This window comes from Parambassis ranga, chromosome 3 (assembly GCF_900634625.1).
Source record: "Parambassis ranga chromosome 3, fParRan2.1, whole genome shotgun sequence".
Classification (NCBI taxonomy): Eukaryota; Metazoa; Chordata; class Actinopteri; family Ambassidae; genus Parambassis; species Parambassis ranga.
In genome coordinates, this window is record NC_041024.1 from 18984698 (window position 1) to 19010507 (window position 25810).

At 39.9% G+C, this 25810-nt stretch overlaps 3 protein-coding genes across 4 annotated transcripts; all 3 read left to right on the forward strand.

The window, feature by feature from the left end:
* The first annotated feature begins 108 nt into the window (after window positions 1-108).
* On the forward strand, window positions 109-3431 carry cry5 (cryptochrome circadian regulator 5). The gene is made up of 11 exons (XM_028401254.1): window positions 109-212; window positions 511-737; window positions 815-1009; window positions 1095-1213; window positions 1320-1474; window positions 1704-1844; window positions 1989-2156; window positions 2243-2383; window positions 2734-2885; window positions 2959-3179; window positions 3260-3431. The coding sequence occupies exons 2-11, from the start codon at window positions 523-525 to the stop codon at window positions 3319-3321; spliced, it is 1569 nt and encodes a 522-aa protein (XP_028257055.1). The 5' UTR covers window positions 109-212; window positions 511-522; the 3' UTR covers window positions 3322-3431.
* Window positions 3432-6904: 3473 nt separating this feature from the next.
* Window positions 6905-17338, forward strand: alpk3b (alpha-kinase 3b). Of its 2 annotated transcripts, none has more exons than XM_028402538.1 (14): window positions 6905-7661; window positions 7735-7941; window positions 9272-9393; window positions 9577-9694; window positions 10016-11255; window positions 12459-14493; window positions 14573-14720; window positions 14801-14928; window positions 15037-15072; window positions 15156-15430; window positions 15633-15721; window positions 15807-16024; window positions 16402-16450; window positions 16560-17338. In XM_028402538.1, exons 2-14 carry the CDS (start codon window positions 7814-7816, stop codon window positions 16882-16884), a joined length of 4911 nt encoding a protein of 1636 aa, XP_028258339.1. In that variant the 5' UTR covers window positions 6905-7661; window positions 7735-7813; the 3' UTR covers window positions 16885-17338. The 2 variants fall into 2 exon arrangements, with proteins under 2 accessions (XP_028258339.1, XP_028258338.1); XM_028402537.1 differs by having other exon boundaries at window positions 6906-7559.
* Window positions 17339-21704: 4366 nt separating this feature from the next.
* sec11a (SEC11 homolog A, signal peptidase complex subunit) lies at window positions 21705-25532 on the forward strand. Its single transcript, XM_028401679.1, has 6 exons — window positions 21705-21871; window positions 22308-22417; window positions 23308-23457; window positions 23614-23733; window positions 24955-25012; window positions 25098-25532. Exons 1-6 carry the CDS (start codon window positions 21821-21823, stop codon window positions 25146-25148), a joined length of 540 nt encoding a protein of 179 aa, XP_028257480.1. The 5' UTR covers window positions 21705-21820; the 3' UTR covers window positions 25149-25532.
* Window positions 25533-25810: the final 278 nt, after the last annotated feature.

Sequence of the window (25810 nt, forward strand, 5' to 3'; positions counted from 1 at the left end):
ATATTTTCTACACCATCTGCTGGAAGCAGTGACGAAGTGCTGCTGTGTGCTTCACGTGAGGTTCCAGCAGCTCTCCTCTGATTGGCTGCTTTTGCTGCACACGTAGCAGAGCTTCCTGTTTTGTAACGTAGTGAGTGTGAATGTTACCAAACACGGAATTTTCAGCAAACACAGCAGCTGCGAGTCTGTGAATGCTCTAAGACCCAGAGAAGGTAAAGTTTAACCCAACAGTGTAATACATTAACTGTTTTTATGTGGTGCTGTATTACCGACGGTAATCAATAACTGCGATGAAGTGTGCCATTGATTTTGTTCATGGTTTTACAAATGAAATTTGCAGCAAGTCTTTGTGTCTGTTGTTTGGCCTCTGCTGTGGTGACTTTGTGTTGCATTGTAGAAATGAATGGTAACTAAAAGCCTCATTATCTAAGTTGCAGATACACAAGCTCATTTGACTGTATCTTCCACACCGTATTTAATCTTTTTAAAACAAAATGTCTCCATGCACAGGTTCACACAGGAATGGCTCACACATGTATCTACTGGTTCCGCAAAGGACTCAGGTTGCATGACAACCCAGCACTGATAGCTGCTCTGAGGGACTGCAAGGAGTTCTACCCTGTGTTCATCCTGGACCCTTACCTCTATCACAACACTCGTGTAGGCAACAACCGCGGGAGGTTCCTCATTGGAGCACTCAAAGATCTGGACTGCAGCCTCAGGAATCTTAACTCAAGGTACAAACACAATCGGCCTTCAGAAATATTGTAGTGTAAACATTTACGATTGCTGTGTTGTTCTTTGACTCTCACAGGCTGTTTGTTGTGAGGGGGAAGCCAGAAGATGTGTTTCCCAAGTTGTTTAACAAATGGAAGGTAACAAAGTTGGCGTATGAGTACGACACGGAGCCCTACAGTCTGAGCCGTGACGAGAAAGTGACCAAACTGGCTAAAGAACATGGAGTCGAAGTCATCTACAAAATCTCACACACTCTTTATGATATAAACAGGTACTGCTCATTGAAAATGCACTGATATTTGTTAAGTATTTATCTATATATTATTTTATAATTGATGCCTCTTACGTCTCCATAGAATAATCGAGGAAAACAATGGCAAAACCCCTCTCACCTACAACCGTTTGCAAGCCATTGTGAAGACTCTCGGCCCCCCAAAAAGACCAGTCGCTGCTCCAACCAAAGAAGATATGAAAGGTAAATAACTAGCTCACATACTCATTTGGAATCAGTCATTTATCTAAAATACAAATGTGAAATTTAAGAAGCAATTACATGTATCAACGTATCTCCTCTAATCAAGATGTGAAGACACCTTGTTCAGACAGCCATGAGAAGGAATATGGGATTCTTACACTAGAGGAGCTCCACCTGGACACCACATCCCTTAAAGAGGAGCTGTTCCCAGGAGGAGAGCAGGAGGCTCTCAGGCGACTAGATGAACATATGAAAAGAACGGTATACGAGCTTCACACCCATTTTTCATCAGTGGTGTGAAAACCTTTTTGATACTCGCAATCCCTGCAGACACCTAGAAAGAGGATTATTAGATAGAACTAAATAGAAAGTCTCCTTGGATTCCAGGAGAGAAGGATGTCCTCTTTCAAACTAGAAATGAAGTTTTACTGAATTATCTTGTTTGTGTTTTCTATTTGATTGGCATGCTGTATGTGTTTCTTTATTTAAGGCATGGGTGTGCAACTTTGAGAAGCCACAGACTTCTCCAAACTCATTGAGCCCCAGTACCACTGTTCTCAGCCCATACGTCACATTTGGATGCCTGTCAGCGAGAACCTTCTGGTGGAGGCTCAGAGATGTCTATCAGGGTGTGAGTAGTGTTTGTAGGTTGTAACAATGCAAATGAAGCTGCAGAATATTGAATATATACCACGTGTGATGAAAAAAGTTTCTGTTAATCATCATTTATACTGGCGCTGTGTGTCTCTGTTCCTGACTGGTGTGATTTGTGTAGAAGAAGCACTCAGATCCTCCAGTTTCTCTGCATGGTCAGTTGCTGTGGAGAGAGTTCTTCTACACTGCAAGTGTTGGAATCCCTAACTTCAACAAGATGGAGGGAAACCCTGTGTGTACTCAGGTGGACTGGGACACAAACCCAGAATATTTAGCAGCATGGAGAGAGGTACTAAATTACTGCATAAATAAGGTTAATCTAATTTACCTTTACTATTAGTAATTGATGTTATGTTGTGCTTAATTTCTCTTAAGGGTCGGACTGGTTTTCCCTTCATTGATGCCATCATGACTCAGCTGAGACAAGAGGGCTGGATCCATCATCTAGCCAGACATTCTGTGGCTTGTTTCCTCACCCGGGGAGACCTCTGGATCAACTGGGAGGAAGGACAAAAGGTGTGTCAGTGAGCTGGCAACTTTTTCAGATCCGGAGTTTACGTTCACTTCTTTTATAGCAGAGTAATTAAGAAGTTCCAGCGGAGTTGCTGCATTATGGGTAATGTAGTGCTAGGCTTTGGGGAAAAAGAAAGAAGAATGCATGCTATGCATCATTGTTTCCTGTTGCACAGAACTAAGTGACTTTACCATACCAACCATCAGTTTACTGTTAGATTACCACATTGTAATGTACATAATGTAATGTGATGCTCCATTGTTCCTAATGCCACTTGTAGGTATTGCTTATAGGTGCTTAGTGTTGATGTTGAAACAGAAAGTTTACTAAGTTCTCCTCACTACTCTTGAAGGTATTTGAGGAGTTGTTGTTGGATGGCGACTGGGCTCTGAATGCTGGAAACTGGCAGTGGCTATCAGCGAGCACCTTCTTCCACCAGTTTTTCAGAGTTTACTCTCCTGTGGCCTTTGGCAAGAAGACAGACAAGAATGGAGACTATATCAAGTAAGTTCACCAACTCGGTACTGTAAGCTGAACATGTATTATATAAAGCTTCTTACCTCTGCTGTGTTTGCAGAAAGTACCTTCCTCTTCTGAAGAAGTTCCCAGCTGAGTACATCTATGAGCCCTGGAAGGCTCCTCGCAGTGTTCAGCAGGCAGCAGGATGCATCGTGGGTAAAGACTACCCACATCCGATTGTACAGCATGAAGTGATCAGCAAGAAAAACATTCAGAGGATGAAGCAGGCTTATGCCAAAAGGTCTCCTGACACCTCTGAGTCATCCAGCAAAAAGCAAGGTACTGTCAGCTGTTAGTCATATGTGCAGTAAGTTCTGATTTTTATTTATTTAATACATGTGTTTGTCTTTTTCTTCAAGGTCTAAAGCGCAGGACTCCATCAGCCATTGACATGTTCAACAAGAAAAAGAGAGTTAAGTAAACGTACACAAAATGATGCCAGGTAATGGTGTCACTGTGGAATTCATGATACAAATCACTGCACATTCAGGTTTTGGGATTTTTACAATACAAAGTCTCTGTCTAAGCAAACGGTCTGCAATATATTGTTTTATATTTTTTTTTTAAAAAACTTGTTGTTTTTAAAAAAATGTTGTTTATTCAACTGTTTGTAAATGGGTGTTGGTTTGAATACCTAAATATACTGAAATGCAGGTAACACACAAGTCTTTTGTGTCTTTTGATTGTGATTTTTTTTTTGTCTCAGTAGTTGACCACTAGGGGACGCTGCAATTCTACCCGCAGAACAAAATGTGTCATATTCATGTTCTTTTTTTTACTGAATATTATTTAAGTAGAAAAAGCATTAAGTCAAAGTAACACAACATATTTTAGAAACTTATTTTATATTTTCTAAATTGTCATTCTGGTAAAAACATGCTTTTTAAGAAGTTCCAGAGCAGATGAGGGGTTATACTTAAGCTGTTTGGAGTAAAGGAAAATTAAGACTTGGTGTAAAGTGCCATGATTTTACTTGATTCTAACATTTGACACATTAAGTGTGAATTCTCATCACATTGTCTTGACGTGCTCTTTGTTTTGCCTTTTAGCTCTTTCACTCCTTTGACTTTGATTAAAGCCAGATTTATCTCAGGGATACTAATGGCCTTTTCTTCTAATCAGGTGCATGTCCCCCAAACTGTAGGTCCATTAGTCAATAATGATCAGCATATTGCTTTGTTTTGTGTGTTTACTGTCAGTGTAAGCAATGAAGCGCTGCATAAAGGCAAGATGTGTGTGTGTGAGCATGTGGGCCACACAGCTGTTCTTGGAGGTCAAGTCTTCTCCTGTTTCTGCTTCCTTGGAGCTGACACTGGTGTGAATATCCAGAGGATGATGTCACAACCTCATCAGCAGGCTAGGCAGACATACAAAGCCAAGCTCAGTTTCCACAGAGACCTGTCAAACATCAAAACAATCTGCTGTCCAAGTGTGCATGCATGTTAGGAGGATGTTTGGGGGTGCACTTGGCATTGGGCCAATGTACGAATAAACTCTCACAGCAGAGGTGATCTTTCTTTCATGTACCGTAAGAGATGACACTATACCTGGATATGTTCCACAATTTTTAATCCTATAAATGTGTTTGATTTGGCCCTATCCCCACAGAGATTAATTAATCTGCGGTCAAAATCCTAGTTATTACTGCCTCCGCCTGTTTGTCCACTGCTGTAGCCCTCTCCCTGCATGTCTCTGTCGACACTACTCGAACCATCTTGGATCGGTGAACTGTAATATCCCAGTTGAATTAGAACAGTGTGTTCCCATGCAGCTGGTGTTTCATGTAGCTTTAATAGTAACAATATATCTCAGGAGTTTATTTGCTCCACATGCAGCAACATCAAAGTTAATTCTTACTTTCTATAGCACTTGTTTTAAGAATAGTAAACAGTAAGACCCAGGCAGCATGCCAGTGGTAATATGCTGTTACTAATAAAGCAAAGGTTCTTTAACATTAATTAGGATTACCAGTTTTCATCAGTTGACAAAATTATATAAATGCACTGGATCATGGAAAACCTTCAGTATTGGCCTGGTTCTGGATCTGCGATCATCATCAATTAAAGTGGATCACTTCATGTTTACATCAACATTTTCTGAAGATTATCACATTCAGGTGAGTGTGCCCCTTTCCCCATCTTAACATTACACCATCAACATCAGTAAATAACAATTCTTAGAACACAATAACATTTGTAACCAGTTTCTCAGAAAGATGAAATAGGTTTTGATTTTGTCCACAGAGGGTTGATAAAGGCAGGTGGTCTCTGACTAAAAAAGACGGAAGATGCTTGATGTTATTGTGCAAAACACCTATTTTCTCATTTTTCTCTTGCAGCTAAAAATCATGAAGGACAAGAGGAAGTTGTGAGTAATAGGTTCACGGCCACACGCTGAAAGGTCACTATTTATTAGATGTCCATGGAGCTTGTAAATAAATGTCACAGTGAAACTGAAGAGCTGACACTTGTCCAACCTGCTTCATACCTTTTAGTCTATCCCTGTCTCCGCCGGGCACACACACCTCTGCACACATGCTGAACAACAGCCACCCTGTAGAGCTGGGCTTGTCCATTACCACTCAGGTTCTAAATGACCGATTATAACAATTTACATTTGCCCCCTCAGGACCTTTCTTGTATTTCTGACACAGAACAATTATGTTTGCAAAAGACAGATAATGGTATAAACAAAACCAATAGTAGTGATCTCAAAGAGCATCATTGGTAACCCCCTCTATAAATCTGCCAGCCTGAGCCACAGCAGGGTTTTGTGAAGTGCTATACATAGCAAAACATGAGGCAATGGAAATGCAATGTTAAAATCATGACCTTGCAAAGACCTCATGTAAATTCACATTTGGAATGGGATTGTTAAAAATTGATGTGATGACTTGTTTCAGAGCAAGAGGGCATAATGTGATGTGGATACATGAAAACAAACCTTATGAATATAAGTGACTGGATGTCTATCAAAGTACAGAAGCAAATTCTTTTTGACTATTGGATCCTTTTTCATTGCTTTGTAAGCATTGGCAAATGTACACAACACAATTTTGCACATTATAGGAAATCCCTCAGCAGGTTACCCACTTGCTGCATGCACAGGGATACACGGTCATGTGACAGACTGTCTCGGCTTCTGTAGTGTTTCCACACCCTGCTGTGCTTTGATCTCTCTATACACACCCCATCCAGAATATCCAGACCATGCTGAGGCAACTGTGTTTTCCAGCCCCTCCACAGGGGACTGGCAGCCAATCAAATACAAATCTCTGCAGCCCATAAACGTCTATCACCAGTGTGAGTGTGTGTGTGTGTGTGTGGGTATGCTACGTGTTCATTCAAAAAAAAAAAATTAAAGATCCCCCATTGTTTACTTGAACATTTAACAATGTATTTGAAAACATATTTGATAAACTATTTTGAAATTAAATTCCTAACCTAATCTTCATTCAATAAATGGAGTATGTCATGCATCACTTCCCTGGCAAGAAAAGTGGAAAGTGTGAGGGTAACCAAAGAGAATAATGGACGGATGGAAAACAAAAACAAAAATAGCTGAAGGAAGGGTACGTTGCCTGTTATGATGGAGGGAATACATAACATGACAGATCATTCAGATTTATATTTGAATTTAGAATATGAACTAAAAAAATTAAGAATTCTTTAAGGTATTTTTTTAATTTGCTCTCAGTGCTATGGCTCATTTTAACATCTAAGTTTTGAATAACAGTTTACTGTAATGTCTACCAAATATCAAACAAAAAACATCTACATACCTTAAACTGTTCATCACTAGAGTGTGTATGTGTGTGTGTGCATGCCTGTGTGGAGATAAGAGTCCATAGCTCTTTGGCAGTCAGAAGGATCTGCCTATATAAGGCTGTTCTATTCCTATTGCTTTTCCTCTGGGGACTCCAGGCAATTGTCAACCATTTAACAATGCATGGCAGAGGACTTTGACAGCTTCAGCATGTTATATCATAAGCATTTTAAATCATCGTGCTAAATGACAATAGAATAAATGTGCTCCTCCGTGCTGTTTCTGTGAGGTTTCTCTTTAACCCAACTCCACATGTTTACGATTGTAAAACAACCCTGTGTGGCTGGATGACTGCTTATATTAATGGACTGAAAAACTAAAGGCATCATCTTCTTGACTGACAGGCTCATATGATTCTTTACTACAGTCTGTAAACGGAGCTAAAAAGTTTTAGAAGAGGAGCCAAGGACTGACCACACAAGTGGTCTCTCTCCTCTCTGAGTGCATATAATCCACTGGTAGGAGAACAGAGAAGAAAACTCTTCACTCATTTTTTTTTTAAATACTCGCCTCCTATTCATGGACCTACCAAATCTGGGACAACCTTGTTACTGACATGGGATAACTGTGAAATTTCTTTTTGGAAGGATTTTTGTTTTCTTGAACAAATCTTTTCCATGGCTTGTAGTTTTGTGTTGCTGCATATTGTTTTGTTTTTCTTTACAAAATAAACTAAAGACAAGTTTGGGAAGTGTGATGTGCTCCTGTGCCTATTTGCAGGCCAACTATAAATAGTCCAGGAGCCTACGCATGCTCATGTTTGATTGGAAATTGCAGTGCCCTAACTCGGTGCAGTGGGGTATCTGTCAAAGGAGGGAATGAAACTTCTGAATGGTGAGCTAACTGTATGAAATAGACTGCTGAACGTTGCTTATGTTAATATTGAACAGAGCCAAACAGAAGACTTACAGTTGACAGAGCATCTTTTTAACTGAGGTTTGCCAAAGTTACAGAAATATTCTGTTTCCTCTTTGGAGTTTTAATGTTTTCACTCTTTGTTCTCTTTTAGCTTGCATTGATCTCTCAGTGACAACAAACTTTTTCTCTGGATAATTTTTTTTCGTGAGAGTATCTTTATCTTGTGGAAAATGGGTTCGCGAAGGACGACGACGCGCTCCTCTTTGGGGAATGGAAGGTCCAACAATGGAGGTGATGTCAGCGGGAGCAGCCGTCCTGGTGGCTGCAGCTATCTCTCCAACGTGAGGCCAGAGACCAGGTACAGATTCCACACTAAACCAGGGTGCTGTCCTGATTTTTGAACCCTCTCTGTAGGGTCAGCATTCAGTCTTATGATGCAGCAGTAAGTCAAGATTTTCCTAACCAAAGCTGGAAGTGTGTCACTTGTTCTTTCTTTGTTTGTTGCCATGGTCACCAGAGTTTAAATAAACTGCTGATTAAGAACAGAATCTCAGTTATGCAGCATGGGGCCCCATTACACATCAAGCATACACAGCAGCGCTGTGCTGTTGTCCTTCAGGTCTATGGCTTTTCATCATACTGTGTATTATTCAACAGCTTTCAATGACTCTTCAGTAACAAAACTCTAGACAATCACTGCAACGCCTGCTCTAGAGGAATTCATCCACTACTTGATTATATTATTGTTTTGACAGCTGCTCATGCACTTTAGTGTCAAAATGTCCAGTTATAAGAAAAGACGCAAAATAAGGATTAGCATTCCATCACAATGAAGATATCGAGAACAGTTTTTAACTTTAGACAATATTTATCAGCAGCAACTGTTAAACATACAAACAAACAAAATCCTGCACATCTTACACTAAGATCAGTAAGATAACCTAATCAGCTGCACCCAATGTATATGCTATAAGCCATTAATAATAAGTACAGTATATGATTAGATGCGACTGTCTTTGGCATTAGTGTCTTGTTTTGTTTGCCTAATGATAAGTAATACCCAGCGGGGCATAACAGCACCCTTTAACTGTTCATTGACCCAACACAGAAGTAGTTGTCAACACCACACGTCAACTGCATGTAATCTATGCAAACTCTATGATAATGCCATGTAATGCCACTTTAAATTACACTGTTGATGTTTCTTCCACATTACTGCACGCTATAATGGTTCAATATAGATGAGCCCTTTTTTATTTGTGTAATTAATGAACTGATGAGACCTCTCACAGGGTACACACTGAACTACAGTGCTGTGAATAAATCACATGAAAACATGTTTCCCCACCACACAGAACTGATGAAGCTGCTTGGATGAGCAGTAAAATGTCTTCAAGAAAATTCTGCAGTGCAGTTGCCTTGAAAAAAATCACAAGTAACCTTATATTCCCTTAACACAAGTTGAGTGTAGTAAAAAATGTAGCATGTTAAAGGAGGACATTCATACAACATCCATGGCACAGCCTTTTTTTTAATGTAAAACTATGGGTGATGTTACAGCTATTAAAGAAGTGCTGGATGCTTTAATCAGACATGGTTCCCTGCGGTGCAATTTAAATAAATACTTTAGTCAATACTTGAACCCCTGATATATACAGCTTTAACATCATGCTCTGTCTGGTGCACAGGAGCACGCTCTGCAGTGTGATGGCTCAGTTAACTGAAGAAACGCAGCCCTCCTTTGAAACTACCCTGAAGTCAAAAGCGGTGTCTGAAAAATGCAACGTCAAGTTCACCTGTGTGGTTACAGGTATACTATGATTTATGGGTTGGGTATCTTGTAGAGCTTAAATAGACAGAACATCATGTACTGTCAGATTCAGGCGTATGATGTCGTTTTTCAAGGGAGATACACAACAATGTCTCTGTACTGAGGTTCAAATCACTGATGTAGTATGAAAACAGGAATTACTTAATTTTTCATTTTTTTCAGGATACCCTGCCCCTCAAGTTATGTGGTATAAGGATGACATACAGCTGGACAGATACTGCGGGCTGCCAAAATATGAAATATTCCGCAATGGACAAAATCATACCCTGCACATTTACAAGTATGTATATTTGTTATTATAAAATGCATTTACAGTTTTCTATTAAGCACAGTTAATATCTAAAGCATGGCAGCAAATAGAAGAACAGGGTGCTGAAGGATAAACAGGATGAAAGCTTTACATTGCTGTGCAGGCAGGCACACATTGAGTAACAGTGGATTTTCCAACCTCTGTAAGGACAGCTGTCCCCTCAAAGTATTCCAGTTATTCATCCAGTCAACTGTGCAGTAATGTATGGGGGACAATACCAGTGAACCCAGCACACCAAACAGGTCTTATTCTTAAAAATAATTATGTGATGTAATTTGATTTCCATTACAGTTGCACTGTGGAGGATGCGGCTATTTACCAGGCCTCAGCCATGAACAGTAAAGGTATTGTGTCTTGCTCTGGAGTTCTGGAGGTGGGTGAAATGAACGAGTTCAAAATCCACCAGCGGTACTTTAACAAGCTCAAACAAAAAGCCGAGAACAGACGCAGGGAAACAGAGGGTAAAGAAAACCAGGAGCCACTACGAACCATCAGTCCAGACCGCACACAGAGGAAACGCCGCTCCACAATGGAGGCCTTTCTCAGCACCCCAAGCTCCATGGAGGAAGAGGGGAATGAGAAGAATCATGACACATGTTTAGAGGCAGAGGCCAGGTTACAGGAGGCCACTGTGGAGGAAGTTAAAGAGAAGCCACTCCCAGTCGCTAATGGAGCAGTGGCTGCTGTAACTAATGAGCAGGCCATCAGTGACAATGGCAGTAAGGGTGGGACATATGACTCTGCCCAGAAGATTTTCACTGCACTCCAAACAAAAACTCCCTTTGTCAAGAAGAAGATTAAAATTTCCAACAGTACAGAAAGTACAAAAGCAGATTTTCAGGGAGAGAGAGTGTCTGGGGAGAGAAAGGCAACGGAGGAGCCGTCACTCTCCTTAGCTCCAGCCTGCACCGAGGCTGTACAGATGAGGGGGAATTCAGAAGAGTTTATGGAAGTAGAGAACATTGTTAATTCCTCAACTCTTGTAAACATGATAGATGAACAGCAGAAGTCTGCAACAGAAGAAGCAAAGCTTACTGAAAGGTTGTCAAAGAATGAAAACAAAGGCACTGAGGAAATTGTGTCAACATGGAAAGAAGAGCTGACTGCCTCAGTACCACATGGTGCTCATCCATCCACAGGTCACACCGTGTCAGGAACAGCAGGTAAAAGAGCTGCAAAACAGGAGCAGAAAGCTGGACTGAAAGGTACACAAGAAATAATCATACAGCAGAGTCAAATACTTTGTAGTCCCTCAACACATGTCAAGTCAAGTGTAGCACCAACTCCCCAGAGCATGTTAAAGGAGGACATTCAAACAACAGAACATGGCACAGCCATGGATGTTGATGTGGAGTCAAAGGCTTCCTCTGATGGATCTTTAGCACACCAACACGATGAGTCAGTGGATACATTGTGTGACACTAAGACTGCTGTGCGTCAGCGTGAACGTGCGGGAGATCAGCTGTCTGAGAAGGAAACAAGGCCCTGCCAAAAAAAGGTGTCTGCGTCTCAGCCAGCTCTGCCAAGTGAGGTGAGTGAACCTTTTCCTATGAGCTCATGAGTGCTTTGTGCTGCCAACACAGGCTTCAAACGCAAGCATCCTGAAGCTATTTATAGCTCTCACAAACATGTCCCTCTGTGTGACAAGAAGTAGATAACACACATGTTCACAGCTGCAACAGGTAAAGTGACGTAGTGTATTTAATATTCCTTTTTAATATGTTTGAAGGTTTAGGCCAATGCAGCATTTGTTAAGAAATGTGGATTTATACTTTGTAATGTTTACATAAAGATGGAGAGCACATTTGTAATGGCCAGTCAGTTAATAGAAAACCTGATACATTTTGCCGCTACAGGAGTGTCATTCTTTCTACACTGCTTATGCAATCACTGTAACCTCAGCTGCATGGCTGGACACTGACGGCACTGAGAGCTGAGACAAAACATGGCATGGCTGGAGCACCACTTAAAATATTTGCATTCCTTTTCGACTACCCTTACATGTAAAATAGCACCCTTACTTTTTGACAAAGTATTATCAGACATAGATAGCGAGGAGAGAAGGGACACAGGGAGAAATAAGCAGAAACAGAGTAATGTTGAACTGTGTGATGCAATGATATATGACAGGGATACTACATTTACTGAACTTGGTTGCTGTGGCTAAGGTGGTATGGTGGTGTTTACTAACCTATGAGGTTGGTGGTTTGATCCCCAGTCTTGGCTGCAAACTGAAGTGTGCTTGGGCAAGACACATTATTTTAAGTTGCCCCCCGGTCTTTGCACCATTGGTGTGTTAATGTGTGTGTTTTACCATTCAGTTTTGATGCTTCTCAAACAGCTTTTTATCACAAAGTTTTTAGTAGGGTGTTTCACTATCACTTACTAAACAAAACTAGCATGGTCTTGAATGAGTGGTGGCATTTCTTCTTCCTTCCTTCTCTCATCACATAAATTTCTATTTTTCTGTAATTCCATGATAACACACAGGTTTAATGGGGTCTGAAACCAGGTTTTGTGAATGTGCTGCATTTAGATATGAAACAACTACATTTATATATGCTGAAAGATCAGGATAATTTACTACTTTTCGTTTAAAGGTTGCCATTCCATCTGTTTGTTGCTGGTTACGTTGTAACCGTTTTTAAAATTGCATGTGTTTATCCATGCATAGCCAGGGATAAGCGAATACGTATTTACAGCATGGAAACCTCTGCTTGTTTTATGTCCCAAGGTTACACAGGCCCATACAAAGATGCAAAGGAATGGTGCACCTGTCAGCCTTGAGCAACCACCCCGCCAGAGTATGATTGACTCACAGCTGCAACAAAAGACTCTGGTTGAAAGTGACAGCACCACAAATGACAACCACAACTCTTCTTTGCAAAATAGTCTAGAAGCAGCCACTGATGAAATGGCACAGGACAAATGGCATTATTCCAAAGAATCAAATGAAAGCCATACAGTCATTTTTGCACACCTACAGGAGTCACCCCTCAACATCCCCAGTAGCGGTGTGAACGCCCCAGGGTGTAAAGTTTCGCCCGGCGTCTTGCAAAGCCAAGTTGATACAGCTATAAAAACTGTTGAAGAGACAGAAATACAACATGATGAGAAGGTGCGGGGTAATGAGGTAGGTAAGTTACCAGGGCAGGCTGACAGAGTTTTCCCAATGGAGAAGACAGTAGACATGGGGACTAAAATTGCTCCACTACACATGACTGAACAAACTAAGCCAGAGAAGACCAAAGATGCAGAGACCGGAGACACTGGCAGAATCACTGTGGATGCATTTTACAAAGAAACTGAGAAGAACAAACCCACATCAAAAGTGGTGAGAGAAACTATTTCAGAATCACAGGATCTGAAGTCAGATACACCCGAGACTGCTCCCTCACTTTTACCAAAACTTCCACAAGACACAAACTTATTGGTGCAAAGCATTCATTTCCAGGAAGTTACAAAACCTGAAACAAAAGTCATATCTGTTGCTGAACTTTTGAGGTCACAAATGAAGGCTCTTAATGCCACACTTGAAAATTCAGGATCCACCATAATGGCTCAAGACAACATAGTACAAGTATTTCCTACAATAGCTACAGGGAGATGTCAGGAAGTGAAGTCATGGCCTGACAAAGGAACAAACCCTGACCACACTTCTCCAACAAGCATAAAGGCAACACTAATGCAGGTTTATCATCAGCTCAATAAAACTGATGAGGAGCTCATCCAGACTCAAAATGGAAATTCCACACACAGTCAGGTTTTTCAAGGAACTCCAGTGATCCCTCCTGTCTCTGTCACAGACATTACAGACATAACAGTACAACCTGGTAGAAGTGTCAGAAAATATAATGAAAGTGTGATGCACATTGGCCAAGAAACTGGACCTTCACTTTTGGTTCCTCCAAATGATTGCTCCATGGCTGTTTCCCTTTCTGAAAGTAAAAACATTAACAGCAGTTTTACTTCTTTAACTTTCAAGAACCAGCAGTCTGAAAGACCTGAAACTATTTTAAATACACCCAGACCTGTCAGTCAGAAATCTGTGTCTCCTCTTACAGTGGCCAGTACCCAGCAACCAAATGTTAGAGTTTTGGGGTGCACCAACGATGAACCAGTTCAAAGCAAAAACTTGGGATTTACACAAATGTTAACTTCAGAAATGAAACTCAATAGTGAAACAGAAAGGAGGATTACACTCATGAATTTGACAACACCTTCTGATAACGGGAACATCAGACAACCTATTACAAACACGATTTCTATGCAGAGTGTACAAAAGTTTCCTTCTCAAAGCACTGGAACACAGGAGATTAACCTCCAGCTTAGTCAGCAGGGAAGCTCTCTGGCTGAGGATGGTTCACTATCCGACTCCACGACCAATCCAACCCCTGAGCCTAGCCCATTGCTAACGAAAAGAAATTGTGTTTCCCCCATCCCCTCTGCCACTCCACAAGAGCTGGCCTCTGGAGCGCGACGCAAAATCCTCACACCCAAGGCTATACCTGAGGAGGTCGTGTCATTGGTCACTCAGAAAAAAGAGGTCCCTACACAAAGCAGCAAGCTTTCCACAAGTTCTCCAAGCACGTCCCGACGATCACCTCTGCTTCAGCCTGCTGGTGAGGGGATCTCTCGCATAGAAAGCCTTTCTCCTCTCATGAGCAGAAGAAGGACAACATCAGAAACACAAACCAGCCAGCTATCCACTGAGGACAACCACCCTGAGGAAAAACCTGCCCAGAAAGACAAATATAACCCATTCAAAGGTAAAAATGTCTTACTGTCTTTATATCATAGAATATAGACAATAGTAAATCATCACCATGATGGATCTCTTCTTTCCAGCTCCTCAAGTTATCCGCAAGATCAGGAGTGAGAGCTTCGCAGATGCATCGGGACACCTTAAACTGTGGTGCCAGTTCTTCAATGTTCTTAGTGACTCTGTGATCATGTGGTACAAAAATGAAGAGGAAATTGCTCAGGTTAAGAGAAAGTAAGTGCTCAGAGTACATAGTTAGGATCAGTTAAAATCTTCTTTAACATTGAGAGTGATTGATTTGTGTTTGATTCCAGAGCAGGAGATGAATCTCAGGTTAATCTTGCTATTGTTCAAGCATTCTCCAAAGACGCTGGTGTTTATGGATGCTCAATCACAAATGAATATGGAACAGACTCAACTGACATTCTACTCAGTTCAGATAGTATGTATTGTTCTAAAATAACTTTAGCCTAAAATATAAACATAACTAAGCATATTCTTCCTGTGATACATGATGGTTTTTTTTGTCTTCTCTCTTCCTGTTTTTTAGTCATTGGAGGAATGTCCCTGCGTGAGGACCTTGGTGGTGAGATGAGGTTTTATATATTTTAGATCACTATTTATTTCTGTGCATTTCTAAATGCTCTTCTTATAATCTTGTGAGTGCAGTCGGGGAAGAAATTGAAATGACACCCATGATATTCAGCAAGGGTGTGGCTGATTCTGGTGCCTGGGGCAACAGATTCTTTGGCCGTATAATGATGAAGGAATCTCATATTGGAGATGGCTGCTCTCATAAAGTGTGGAGGGCAAAAGTCATCTATGGTCTGGAGCCTTTGTTCGAGTCTGGGAACACTTGTATCATTAAAGTACGTAACCCAGTCGCCTATGGAGGTAAAGAGGAAAGCTGCCTTACAGACAGGAACCTGGATATCATGAAGCAGGTACGTAAGAAAGCTTTGATGTGTATTTTATGCTTTCGTACATTTATGTCATTTGATAAACTAGCAATTCCGGGATTAAAGTGAATCAGGTGCCATTCTTGCTACCCACGTAGGATTACTGTGGCACTAATCGCATTAAGATTGAATAATGGTGTAGGTTGAACTGATCTCTGCTGGCTATTTCCCAATCTTCTGCACACAGGAGTGTAAAATTCAGAACTTGGCTCGCGAATATTGCAAAATCTTCTCAGCAGAGGCAAGAGTTGTAGAAAACTTTGGGCCCTCTCTAGAGTGAGTATAATAAGTTTTTTCTTTTGAATATTATGTTTAGCATCTCTACAAAGGTATTTCCATTATTACAATCTTTGTCACACAGGGTGATTCCAGTCTACTTGATGTACCGACCAGCAAACACTGTCCCCTACGCGATGGTGGAGGCTGATCTGACAGGATTGTATCAGAAGTACTCTGTCCTGGATCATACAGGCAGGATAGATATGAGGGCCAGTACGGAGGTGGAGCAGAAGTGTTGTGCCCTGCAGCACTGGATCTTTCAGTGGACCAATGGTAACCTGCTGCTCACTCGGCTGGAAGGTAGGCTGACTCCTCAATTGCACACAGACATACTAAGATGGTGCGTTTCCTGTGACTATTGCAATAACAATTAACTAATGATCACCAAAGCCACCTTTCTGCAGTGTGACTGCATTCACAGATTTTGTGTTAAAATATGTGGCATATGATGTTTACACATAGTTGAAGGGACCAAAACAATTTGAATACTGGTTGCAATAGTAAAAAAATGTGAAAGGAACTGTTTAAAATTTTCTAAAGGTTAAAATATTCACATCCATTACACACTGTCTAGAATTTTAAGAATTTTTGTGTATGTATGATTTGTCATATTTTAATTGTGGGAGTTCACAGTGTATGTGTGAGCATCAAAGTAATTTCATGGTGTTATTTTGCAGGTGTTGACACTAAGATCACCAATGTTAGGATTTCAGTCAAAACAACAGGGTTTGTATATTTGTATTGTGTTGTCTCTGTAAATTATACTGCAAACACCTCATTTTACAGGTAATTTACATTTTAGCTGATTATGTTGAATGTTTGTTTGTCACTGCAGGCATCAAGGTCTATCTGTTGAAGGGAATCCCAAAGTTTTTGAGCAGTTTGTCTCACAACACAAGTGTAACTACTTCTGTGGTCTGCTTGGACTGAGGTCAATGAAGGTCATGGAGTCTTTAATGCTTCCAACAAAACCAAAAGGTTCCAAGAGCCCGTTACTTCAACGCAAGATGGCAGCCGGCTCCTCTAGTCCTCAGACAAGCAGGAAAGGCACTGGCAGCCCCAGGCTGCAGAGGAAGGCTGAGCAGAATGGAAACAAGACCCCTACCAAACAGAAATCTGCTGAGGCTCCCAAAGTGGTTAAGACGGCATTGAATGAATAGCACCTGCACCTTTAGAAAATCCCAAGGAGACGATTATGATTTCATTTTAACAGCCACCATTCCTTGTCATAATTCACATGCTGTGGTGTACCCAAATGCTTTATGTGTATTAAAGTAGAGTATGTCCTGGATTTGTATTTTATCAATCCTTTTGAGTCACAGATTGGGAGTGTCTTTCTCAGGTCAGTGTGTACTACATGACTGAGTCATTTTGGACTGAAGTGGCACTGTTGTCTACTGTAAGTCTGGCAGTAATTAATTTAGTTTTTTTTTCTTTCAGGAATGTATCAAGTCAAATGTAGCTTCACGTGACACTGTTGTACAGTGGCTATGGTGCTGTGCTTTTATATTGTAACCTGACCTGTTTACTTGCTGTTCTTTTCCTTTGCACTGCGTTTTTAGAAACTGCACCTTTGGATGCAACTGGCTGTACAATAAAAGATGTGATCCTGTATGTTTGGAAGTGCTATCAAAGCATGTGAGAGGGTCAGGGATTGTGAAGACTAAGGGTTTCTTCTCTCTTAATATAGTATCATAAAATAGTATTATATATATATATATATATATATGGAGTGGGCTGTGTAAATGAAACCAACCCTCTTTTTTATCTCACATCAGCTCTTATTATCATTTATATCACCTGGAAAGAGAAGTATGATGGTATTATCTCAGTAAATCTTCAAAAAGGGATAATAAGCCAAAATAGTATTTAGGAGTAGCAATGGATGTATTTTTCTGTGTTATGAACCATACATAAAAAGTACTGTTGCATGCTTAATAACACTGCCACTGAGGGGCAAATCACATTCCTTCACAGATATTAGAGAATGAGTGTTTACAGGATGAAAGGCTAACTTCATCATGATAATTATATGTGATTCCCAGTCATTAGTGAGTCATCGCTTATGTAAGAGGTGGCCTCACACACAAGTGTGAACAGTGCAGGAAATCTGCATGAAAAAAGCGCACTTAGTGTCAGTTCTGATGTTGTCCAGTAGCGTGAGAGGGTTAGAGGTTGTCAACAGAGGGGTGAGAGTTTGGTGTGAAGCAGCTGATGTTGTGCAGTCAGTATTTCTTTCACGCTATGACACCTACTGTTATAAACATGAAAACAACAGTACAACGAATCTTTTCATTGGAGTTTTGCTTTGATAGCTGTTGTGCATAAGCGACTCTGTAACAATATTTGGTCTGTTTCAGGTTTTGGGAAAAAAGGAACTTTTATTTAAAAGTAAAAAAATGTATATCAACAATAATTAAAGTATTCAGTAGATGTGTATAAAATGTGTTACCAACATAGAGGAGATTGGACCTATTATGACACACAACACTCCTGCCACCTACTGTCAGGCCACTCACTATTCTATTGATGAACAGAAATGCAAACAAAAAGCATGTGTACTAAAACCTTAAACAACTAGCATTGAAGTCAACGTCTATTTTTAAATGGGAAAAAAGAGTTTCACATTTAAGGTTCTAACAATATTTATTCATGGTACTTCTGAATAGTTTTCAAACCACTAATGACAGAAGGTCACAAAAAACACACACATATAAGAACTAACAAAAAATCAAACATTATATTATTCCAGAAATTAACCAAAAAGGTAAAATCATGCAGTAGTTCTGCACAATACATGTTTGAATCATCTGAGGAAAAATTAAGTGATATGGGAAAATTACATAGAAAAGATGCGCTGGCACAGCTCTTTATGCTGCACTGAGCAGCTTTGACAAGCTCTGAGCTTTTACTCAGAGTGATTTCAGCATTAATACCCATGACAAGTCGCAGCAAATGAGACAATTGTCAGTCGCCAACTGTAGAAATTTTGCGTGTACATTTAGGCTAAAGTAATTCTCATTTCCTTTAATAAGATCTAATGTTGCGTTAATGTGAAGAGCTTGCACTCAGCACCAAGGTCTTTAGCACATTAAATACATTTGCAGCATTCAGGTCCACATTCTGGCTCATCATGTGGCAACATGTAAAAATAGACTTGGTAGTTATGGCAAAAAAAAAAAACACAAAAAAAGAGACAGGAAGGTGTGATAAGGACCACTTTCTCACAAGGTTGGCTGTGATTCTGACCTCACATTGTTGTGCCTGCTGACCTCAATTACCATTGTCAGGCCAGGACGGTTGTGACCATTTAGGCAGATTATATGAAAAGGATCACACGTCCCTAAATGCCACAGACTAGCTGGCATTTGAAAAAAGTTTTATCTCCGGTCCTCCAAAAGTCGCAGGCTGCCACCGGCCTCAGTGGCATCACTAAGTTGACTGTCAGTGCTGAGATAATCTACCATATCACAGCAGCTTTTGCTGACTATGAAATAATGACATTCTGATACTTATCTCACTTTATTTTCCATTCAGGAGAAATTAAAGGCTAAATATGAATATAATCAATTGTTTACACACTGTAAGGAAAAAAGAGAAAGGAGGTGGCAATATAGAATGAATCATCAACTGTAAACAACTTGCTGCTAAACTGGGGGAAAACATGTGTGATCACAGTACCCTGTAAAATCATTAGGAGAACACAATGTATCCCCTCACAACTAGTGTCATGTCAAACAGATGAAGGGCTGCAGTAACAATGATAAAGGGACATGTAGTAACCATAACATCCTCTGCAATGCAAATGCACCTCATCAGAAAACTCTGAAGCAGTGCCAAGCCATCACAAACCAACTGTCTGCATGTAGCATTTAAAGTCTGTGCTGTTGATGTATATGCATATATGGAAATATGAATTCAGGACCATACTTGTATAGGTCAGATGTACGTGCATGCCCCTGCTGACACTGTGTGACAGGAAAACCAAACAGCATCAGGGGAAAACACAACAGCAGTCAGATAAACACAAGCATGTTGTAAGATGAAAATTTAATCAAAAATACAATTACATGAGCCATAGAAATGCCAATATAAACCTGACTTTTTAATAATAGCATAAACACATGTGACATAAGTGTTTCTAATTAAGTAATAAGTGTTTCTAATTATCCCTACAAGCTGAGTCAACAGTCAGAAAAGGGTTGTTAGGTTTCACCGTGTTGACACCAACTGTGTGTTATCGATTGCTCACTCAAATGCACTTCCTGCAGGAAATTAGATGTGGTCTACAATAAAAGGAAACAGTTAATAATTAGTAGTCTTTTACCACTCATAATTTTCCTGTTTGTTAGATTATTGCAACTTCGATTGGGATAAGTGTTAATTAAAGTTGTAATGGAAAGTAAACCCACCCAGACTTTTATTAAAAGTCATATATGCAGAGCAGGTTTACCCACCTTTAAAAGCAGCCATTAATATGCCATCAGTTACAGTGGCTCTTTTAATGGTGTTTTTTTTGTTTTGTTTAAGACACACACAGGGCCTTTCACAGCTGTTTCTTTAGCCTGGCCTCACTGCTCTCATCAGCAGTTTGTGTGTTCAAGCATCATAAGCATCCTAGTTTTGTATCCTAAGCAGATTTCAGGATGGTGTGTCTAATGCAATATTCGAAATTATAATTATTATTTCACATTTCAGCCAATATGTTCTTTGAATCTTGGACAAGGAATTAAAATGCAATTAGAGTACATACTGTAAAATGCATACTTTGCTGTAATCAAACACAGTATGCATTGTACAGCATAGACAGATTGCTCCTGTAAGGAGGAATTGCTCTGCAGTTGTGTGGTGTATAAGTGGTGGACGGGAGGAGGAGTACAGGGGGCTGCTGGACAGATTTGTGGAGTGGGCTGGAGGGAATCACATGCTGCTTAATGTGGACAAGACCAGTGAGAGGTTGATTGACTTCAGGAGGAAGGGAACAGCATCGCAACCCCTTTGCATCCTGGGTAAGAATGTGGAGGTGGTGGGGAGTGACCATTGACAATAGACTGAACTGGAAGACCAACAGCACCGCTGTGCACAAGAAGGCCTGCAGCAGACTCTATGACGCCAACAGACTGAACAAACTGATCAGGAAGGCGGGCTCTGTCATTGGCTGCAGACAGGAGATGTTTGAAGCAGTGAACAAACTGTGATCTATCATGGATAACCCAGATAACTCTCTCCACCCTGTAACGGACAGACAACGGAGCGCCTTTTCCAAAAGGCTCAGACAGCTTCGTTGTCTTAACGACCATTACAGGAAATCTTTCCTGACTCATGCTATATGACTGTATAACTTCTCATCTTTGTGTCACAGACAACACTCTGTTGTAACTAAAAAAAAATCACAAAGTTCAACCCCTTCAATTGCACACCATTGTACTTATACATATATTTTATTTCTCTTTTTTTGTTGTTGATAATTTATTGATATTTTTTCTTAACCTTTAGAGATATATGTTACAATGAGTACCTGCTGTAACTGTGAAATTTCCCAGCTTGAGATGAATAAAGTACTTGTATTCTATTATTATCACACACAGCTGTCATTCATACTGGCACATGAATTGCTAACTTTTATTCATACTGCTTTTGTCTGTATGTCCAGTGTTAGTCCCACATGTAATTTATGTATTACTCTTATAAAATTATTTGTAAATTTTTATGTCATGGTAATGTTCCAGTGCTGTTTTACTTTGCTGTTTTAATCATCTATTAAAAACGTAAAGTAAAGATTCTTTTGATTAACATTCCTGCACTTCTTTGATCATATTCCCCTCATAAACAACACTCCCTCTTTACCTCTCGAGCTGTATTTGGGGAGCAACACGTCTTATTTGTTTGGGGTGGTTGTGGAAACCCCCTCCTGCTGCTCTCGTATCCTAAACTGACACCTCAACACAGCGCTCTCGTGTGGGCGGGACTTCCGGTTGAGCGCACCCGGAAGATTCGGATGCAAGTTTCACAGCCCGACTCTGCATCCATATGTTCATTACTTCAGACGTTTTAATGTGATTTAGGTGCTTTTTCTACACTGTAGTATTTGCAAGGATGTTATCTATAGACTTTCTTGACGATGTTCGTCGCATGAATAAGCGGCAGGTGGGTACCAGAGCATTAGTTTCGACTACCTCTTTGTATGGTAAGACAGCTCAGAGCTAACTATAACTAGCCGCTGACCGCTTTTTGACGCTGTAGCCTGACTGTCAGTTGTTAGCCGCTTCCAGAGTGAGGTCTTCCACGCATACGTGTCTTTTTAAAAATGTTTTCGCACAGTGCTCCATACAATGCACATGCAAACCTTATGTATCGAACAACGCTGGCTTCAATGTTGCTAGCTGTTCCCCTCGTTTCACCATCCTATTGTCTTGGCACCGTTAGCAATGCTCTGAAGCCAGATGTGCTTGCTAATGAATAAACTGTGTATTTATTGATATAAACAAACATGATGATCCTCATTTGTCCTTGGACTTTCTGTAAGGCACACGTATGTACTGAAACAGTATAGTCCAACTAAATTATCCAAATTTGTTTTCAGCTCTATTACCAGGTGCTGAACTTTGGTATGATTGTTTCCTCTGCGCTGATGATCTGGAAAGGACTGATGGTTGTCACTGGCAGTGAGAGTCCTATTGTCGTTGTTCTCAGGTAAGTTGTCTACATGTGTTGGTGTTTAGTTTTTGGTGCTGCTTTCATAAAATGTCTTTAGCCTCTTTTTGTGCGTTTAGAACAAAAGTAACTTCCCCTAAACCGTTCAGGCTGGAATTGATAATGCTGGATTTGCAGGTTTTGTTATACAACAGTAAATCCTGCCCCCATCACACTGAGCAAGAGTAGACTAGGAGTTGTTCTAATAGTTGTTGATCACATGATAATATTTTTGTGGCTGTTCTCACATATTCAGTTTTATTATGAGATTGTCTTTATGCTTTTATTAATATCTCTCTCAATTGGCTGTTAATAGGCATAAAGGTGGACCTCACATTGACAAGAAATGATTGCATTCTTCTGTTCTGTACACATTTTTTACAAGTGTATTTCTTACAAAAAAATCAAATCCTAAACAACTACTGTTTTAAATAATATCTCTTTATACATTGAAATAAAATAAAAAACAAAACAAAAGAAAAAATGGTGTTTAAAGGACCCTCACCCATATGTGGGTTTCTAAGGAAATATTTTACAGGTTCTGCTCAGCTACCAACTGGTGGGAGTGTTGTGTTGGTAGTGACCTCCTAATCCTTAGTCCTGAACATATAAGATACTTATACCTTCAGATCCATCATTGCCTGAAATGTAAACAAAGGAAATAATGTCACAAGCCAAATTTCCTTTCTACAATGCTGTAAACTGCATTTCAGTTTTTATTAAGGCTTTTTTTGCACATTGACAGTATGTTCTAAAACATTAGAAATATGAAGTAATTCTTCAGTGAACTACTTCTCCTGGACAATGACTGCATATTATTATTAGAGTGAAAAAGTTCTATTTTAAATGTCTGCAGTTAATTTTACAGTTGTTTCTCCACCTCATTGCAGTGGAAGTATGGAGCCAGCTTTCCACAGAGGAGACCTCCTATTTCTCACCAACCGAGTAGAGGATCCCATCAGAGTCGGAGAGATCGTCGTCTTCAGGATAGAGGGCAGAGAGATCCCAATAGTACACAGAGTACTAAAGATCCACGAAAAGTAAGAACTTATGTTTTATTATTATTGAAAATGGAGTGTTTTGAATTCTAGTATCACAAATAATATATACTATTATTTGTATTATTATTTGTAATATTATATAATAATATTGTGTGTTGATGTATTTTTGCACCCCTGCTGATACTCTGTTCACAGGGAAAATGGAGACATTAAGTTCTTGACTAAAGGAGACAACAATGCAGTGGATGACAGAGGACTGTACAAGCAGGGTCAGCACTGGCTGGAGAAAAAAGACGTGGTGGGACGAGCAAGGGGGTGAGTATTTTGTTTGAGAAAATGCATAAAAATAGAGATACTCCACAAAGGTAGTGCGATTAGAGAGTTGTTACAGTGTTAACATTGCAGCTTATCCACTGTGCTCAAGAGGTGACATAACAAAATAAATATCTCTCTCCTCAATCCATGTCCTAAATGCAATCCAAGCCTTACCTATCATCACTAGGAATAAGTTTAAAGGTGCAATCTGCCCGACTACAGCCAAGATGTATTGAAATCAAAATGTCTTTATTGGCAAGATCGATTGAATTACTGTCAGCGGTGGATACAATTAAAGCACTTACAGTCTGAAGGAGTCATGTATGATGTTCTTAGTTGTCTGTTATCCAGCCTAAAATTGTTGTTTGCCAAATACAGCACTCCAGGATTGAGAGATTAGGGTCGTTCTGTATCACAGAATATTTGGGTACTTCACCCTCCCTGTCAGTGTTTGTCCTTACATATGATGGGGAAAGGAAGGACAGAGAAGACTTATGTTGGAGCAGCTGTTCATCCCTGAAGACTTGTTTACCATAATTTTGGGATTTTAAGTCAATGCAATGTCAGATTTCACATCTGCCTATACCCCACAGTAACTGTATTTAAAACACTGGAGATGCTTTTAGCTAACCTGCTGCCTTACTGTTAATAGTCGGAGAGATAAGATATGTAGGCTGTAACAACAGTTACAGTACTTTGACATCTATCAGAATCTGGCAAGGATACCCATGACAAAATACCTGATGTTAGGTATGGTTAGTTAGTAACAATACGTTTCAAAGCAAATTAGTTAATATTTACATTCTTATTTTTACTGTTGGTAGCTAAATGATTACATTTAGTCGGCCTAGTGGGTAGCATTGCTGCACATTGCTTACAAACACAACTAACCCAGTGTTGACTGGCTCAGCATACTTGTTATTGACATAATCAGAAACCCCTGACTGCATTTCACTGGCCTCGCTCTGTACTAGCAGACATGTTATTTGTGCTAAATGGTAACATTAACATGTGATCTATGGACTGAGGGTATGGATTTGATGCTTTCTGCTGAGATTGACTTTCTACTGTTACAATCTGCACTAATTACCTGTCTTTCACATCACTTGGAATTTTTCAATAACCATGCATATCCCTTCACGAGCCACTTTTGTCTACTGTACATTACAATCTGACAAAATCTATGACATATTAACTTGTAAACCTTTTTATCGCCTCCAGGTTTGTGCCATACATTGGAATTGTAACCATTCTAATGAATGATTACCCCAAGTTAAAAGTAAGTTGGCTGTTCTTATGTTTGTTACACTTAAAAATGTACAGATCTAACTCTAATTCTTTTGTTCTGTGATTTCATTCTGCAGTATGCTGTTCTTTTCATGCTGGGTCTCTTTGTGTTGGTCCACCGAGAGTGAGGCGCCCAAACTCAGCACTCGAGAAGGATAAACTACGTCCAGGAAACCTCAGTCATGCCTTTCAACAGAATTAAGTTAGACTTTGTCAAATCCAACTGGCTTTTTTGTACCATTTGTTGAACATTTTGTAGAAACGTGGATAGGGTGTTTACATTTGAAAAAATTTAAGCTTTAAAAAAAAAAGTATTTTTGTGAGGGAACTAGGCTCGGTTTAGTTAGAGGTCGACCTTTATTTGTAAACTTCAGAATGTGAAGCTGCATTCTTAAGGATAAATTAAGTCTTGTTTCTTTCCTGTTGATTCATTGTCTTTGAGAAAGATATGTGAAGTATTTTATGACAACTGAAAATGAATAATATTAAATACGAAATCTGGTTACCATTCACAATGAGTTTTCTTTTACCTCTGTCTAATTTTCTGTTCTACAGTAACAAATCTAGTCAATGTGTTTTATTGTCATTAAATAGCAGCTGTCTACTATCAAGAGCACTAAAGTGCTAAGGTATTTTTGGTCATCCTAAATGTGAAGCGATGCATAGTTTCCATATAAGGTATAAGAAAATCCTTAACATGGCTGTGAATTCATACCACATGTTTTTTAATCAGTTTTTATGTTCAGTGGATGTAGCACCAGCTACCAGCATTGACGTGAGCTGTGATTCA

Excerpts from the sequence above, each read along its gene's own strand:
- cry5 (XM_028401254.1), top strand. The coding sequence starts at position 523 with ATGGCTCACACATGTATCTACTGGTTCCGCAAAGGACTCAGGTTGCAT. Across the intron at positions 1,475-1,703 it reads ATGAACATATGAAAAGAACG|GCATGGGTGTGCAACTTTGA; the intron begins GTATACGAGCTT and ends TCTTTATTTAAG. Across the intron at positions 3,180-3,259 it reads GTCATCCAGCAAAAAGCAAG|GTCTAAAGCGCAGGACTCCA; the intron begins GTACTGTCAGCT and ends TTTTTCTTCAAG.
- alpk3b (XM_028402538.1), top strand. The coding sequence starts at position 7,814 with ATGGGTTCGCGAAGGACGACGACGCGCTCCTCTTTGGGGAATGGAAGG. Across the intron at positions 15,431-15,632 it reads ACCTGGATATCATGAAGCAG|GAGTGTAAAATTCAGAACTT; the intron begins GTACGTAAGAAA and ends TTCTGCACACAG. Across the intron at positions 16,025-16,401 it reads GCTGCTCACTCGGCTGGAAG|GTGTTGACACTAAGATCACC; the intron begins GTAGGCTGACTC and ends GTTATTTTGCAG.
- sec11a (XM_028401679.1), top strand. The coding sequence starts at position 21,821 with ATGTTATCTATAGACTTTCTTGACGATGTTCGTCGCATGAATAAGCGG. Across the intron at positions 21,872-22,307 it reads GTCGCATGAATAAGCGGCAG|CTCTATTACCAGGTGCTGAA; the intron begins GTGGGTACCAGA and ends ATTTGTTTTCAG. Across the intron at positions 25,013-25,097 it reads ATGATTACCCCAAGTTAAAA|TATGCTGTTCTTTTCATGCT; the intron begins GTAAGTTGGCTG and ends TTCATTCTGCAG.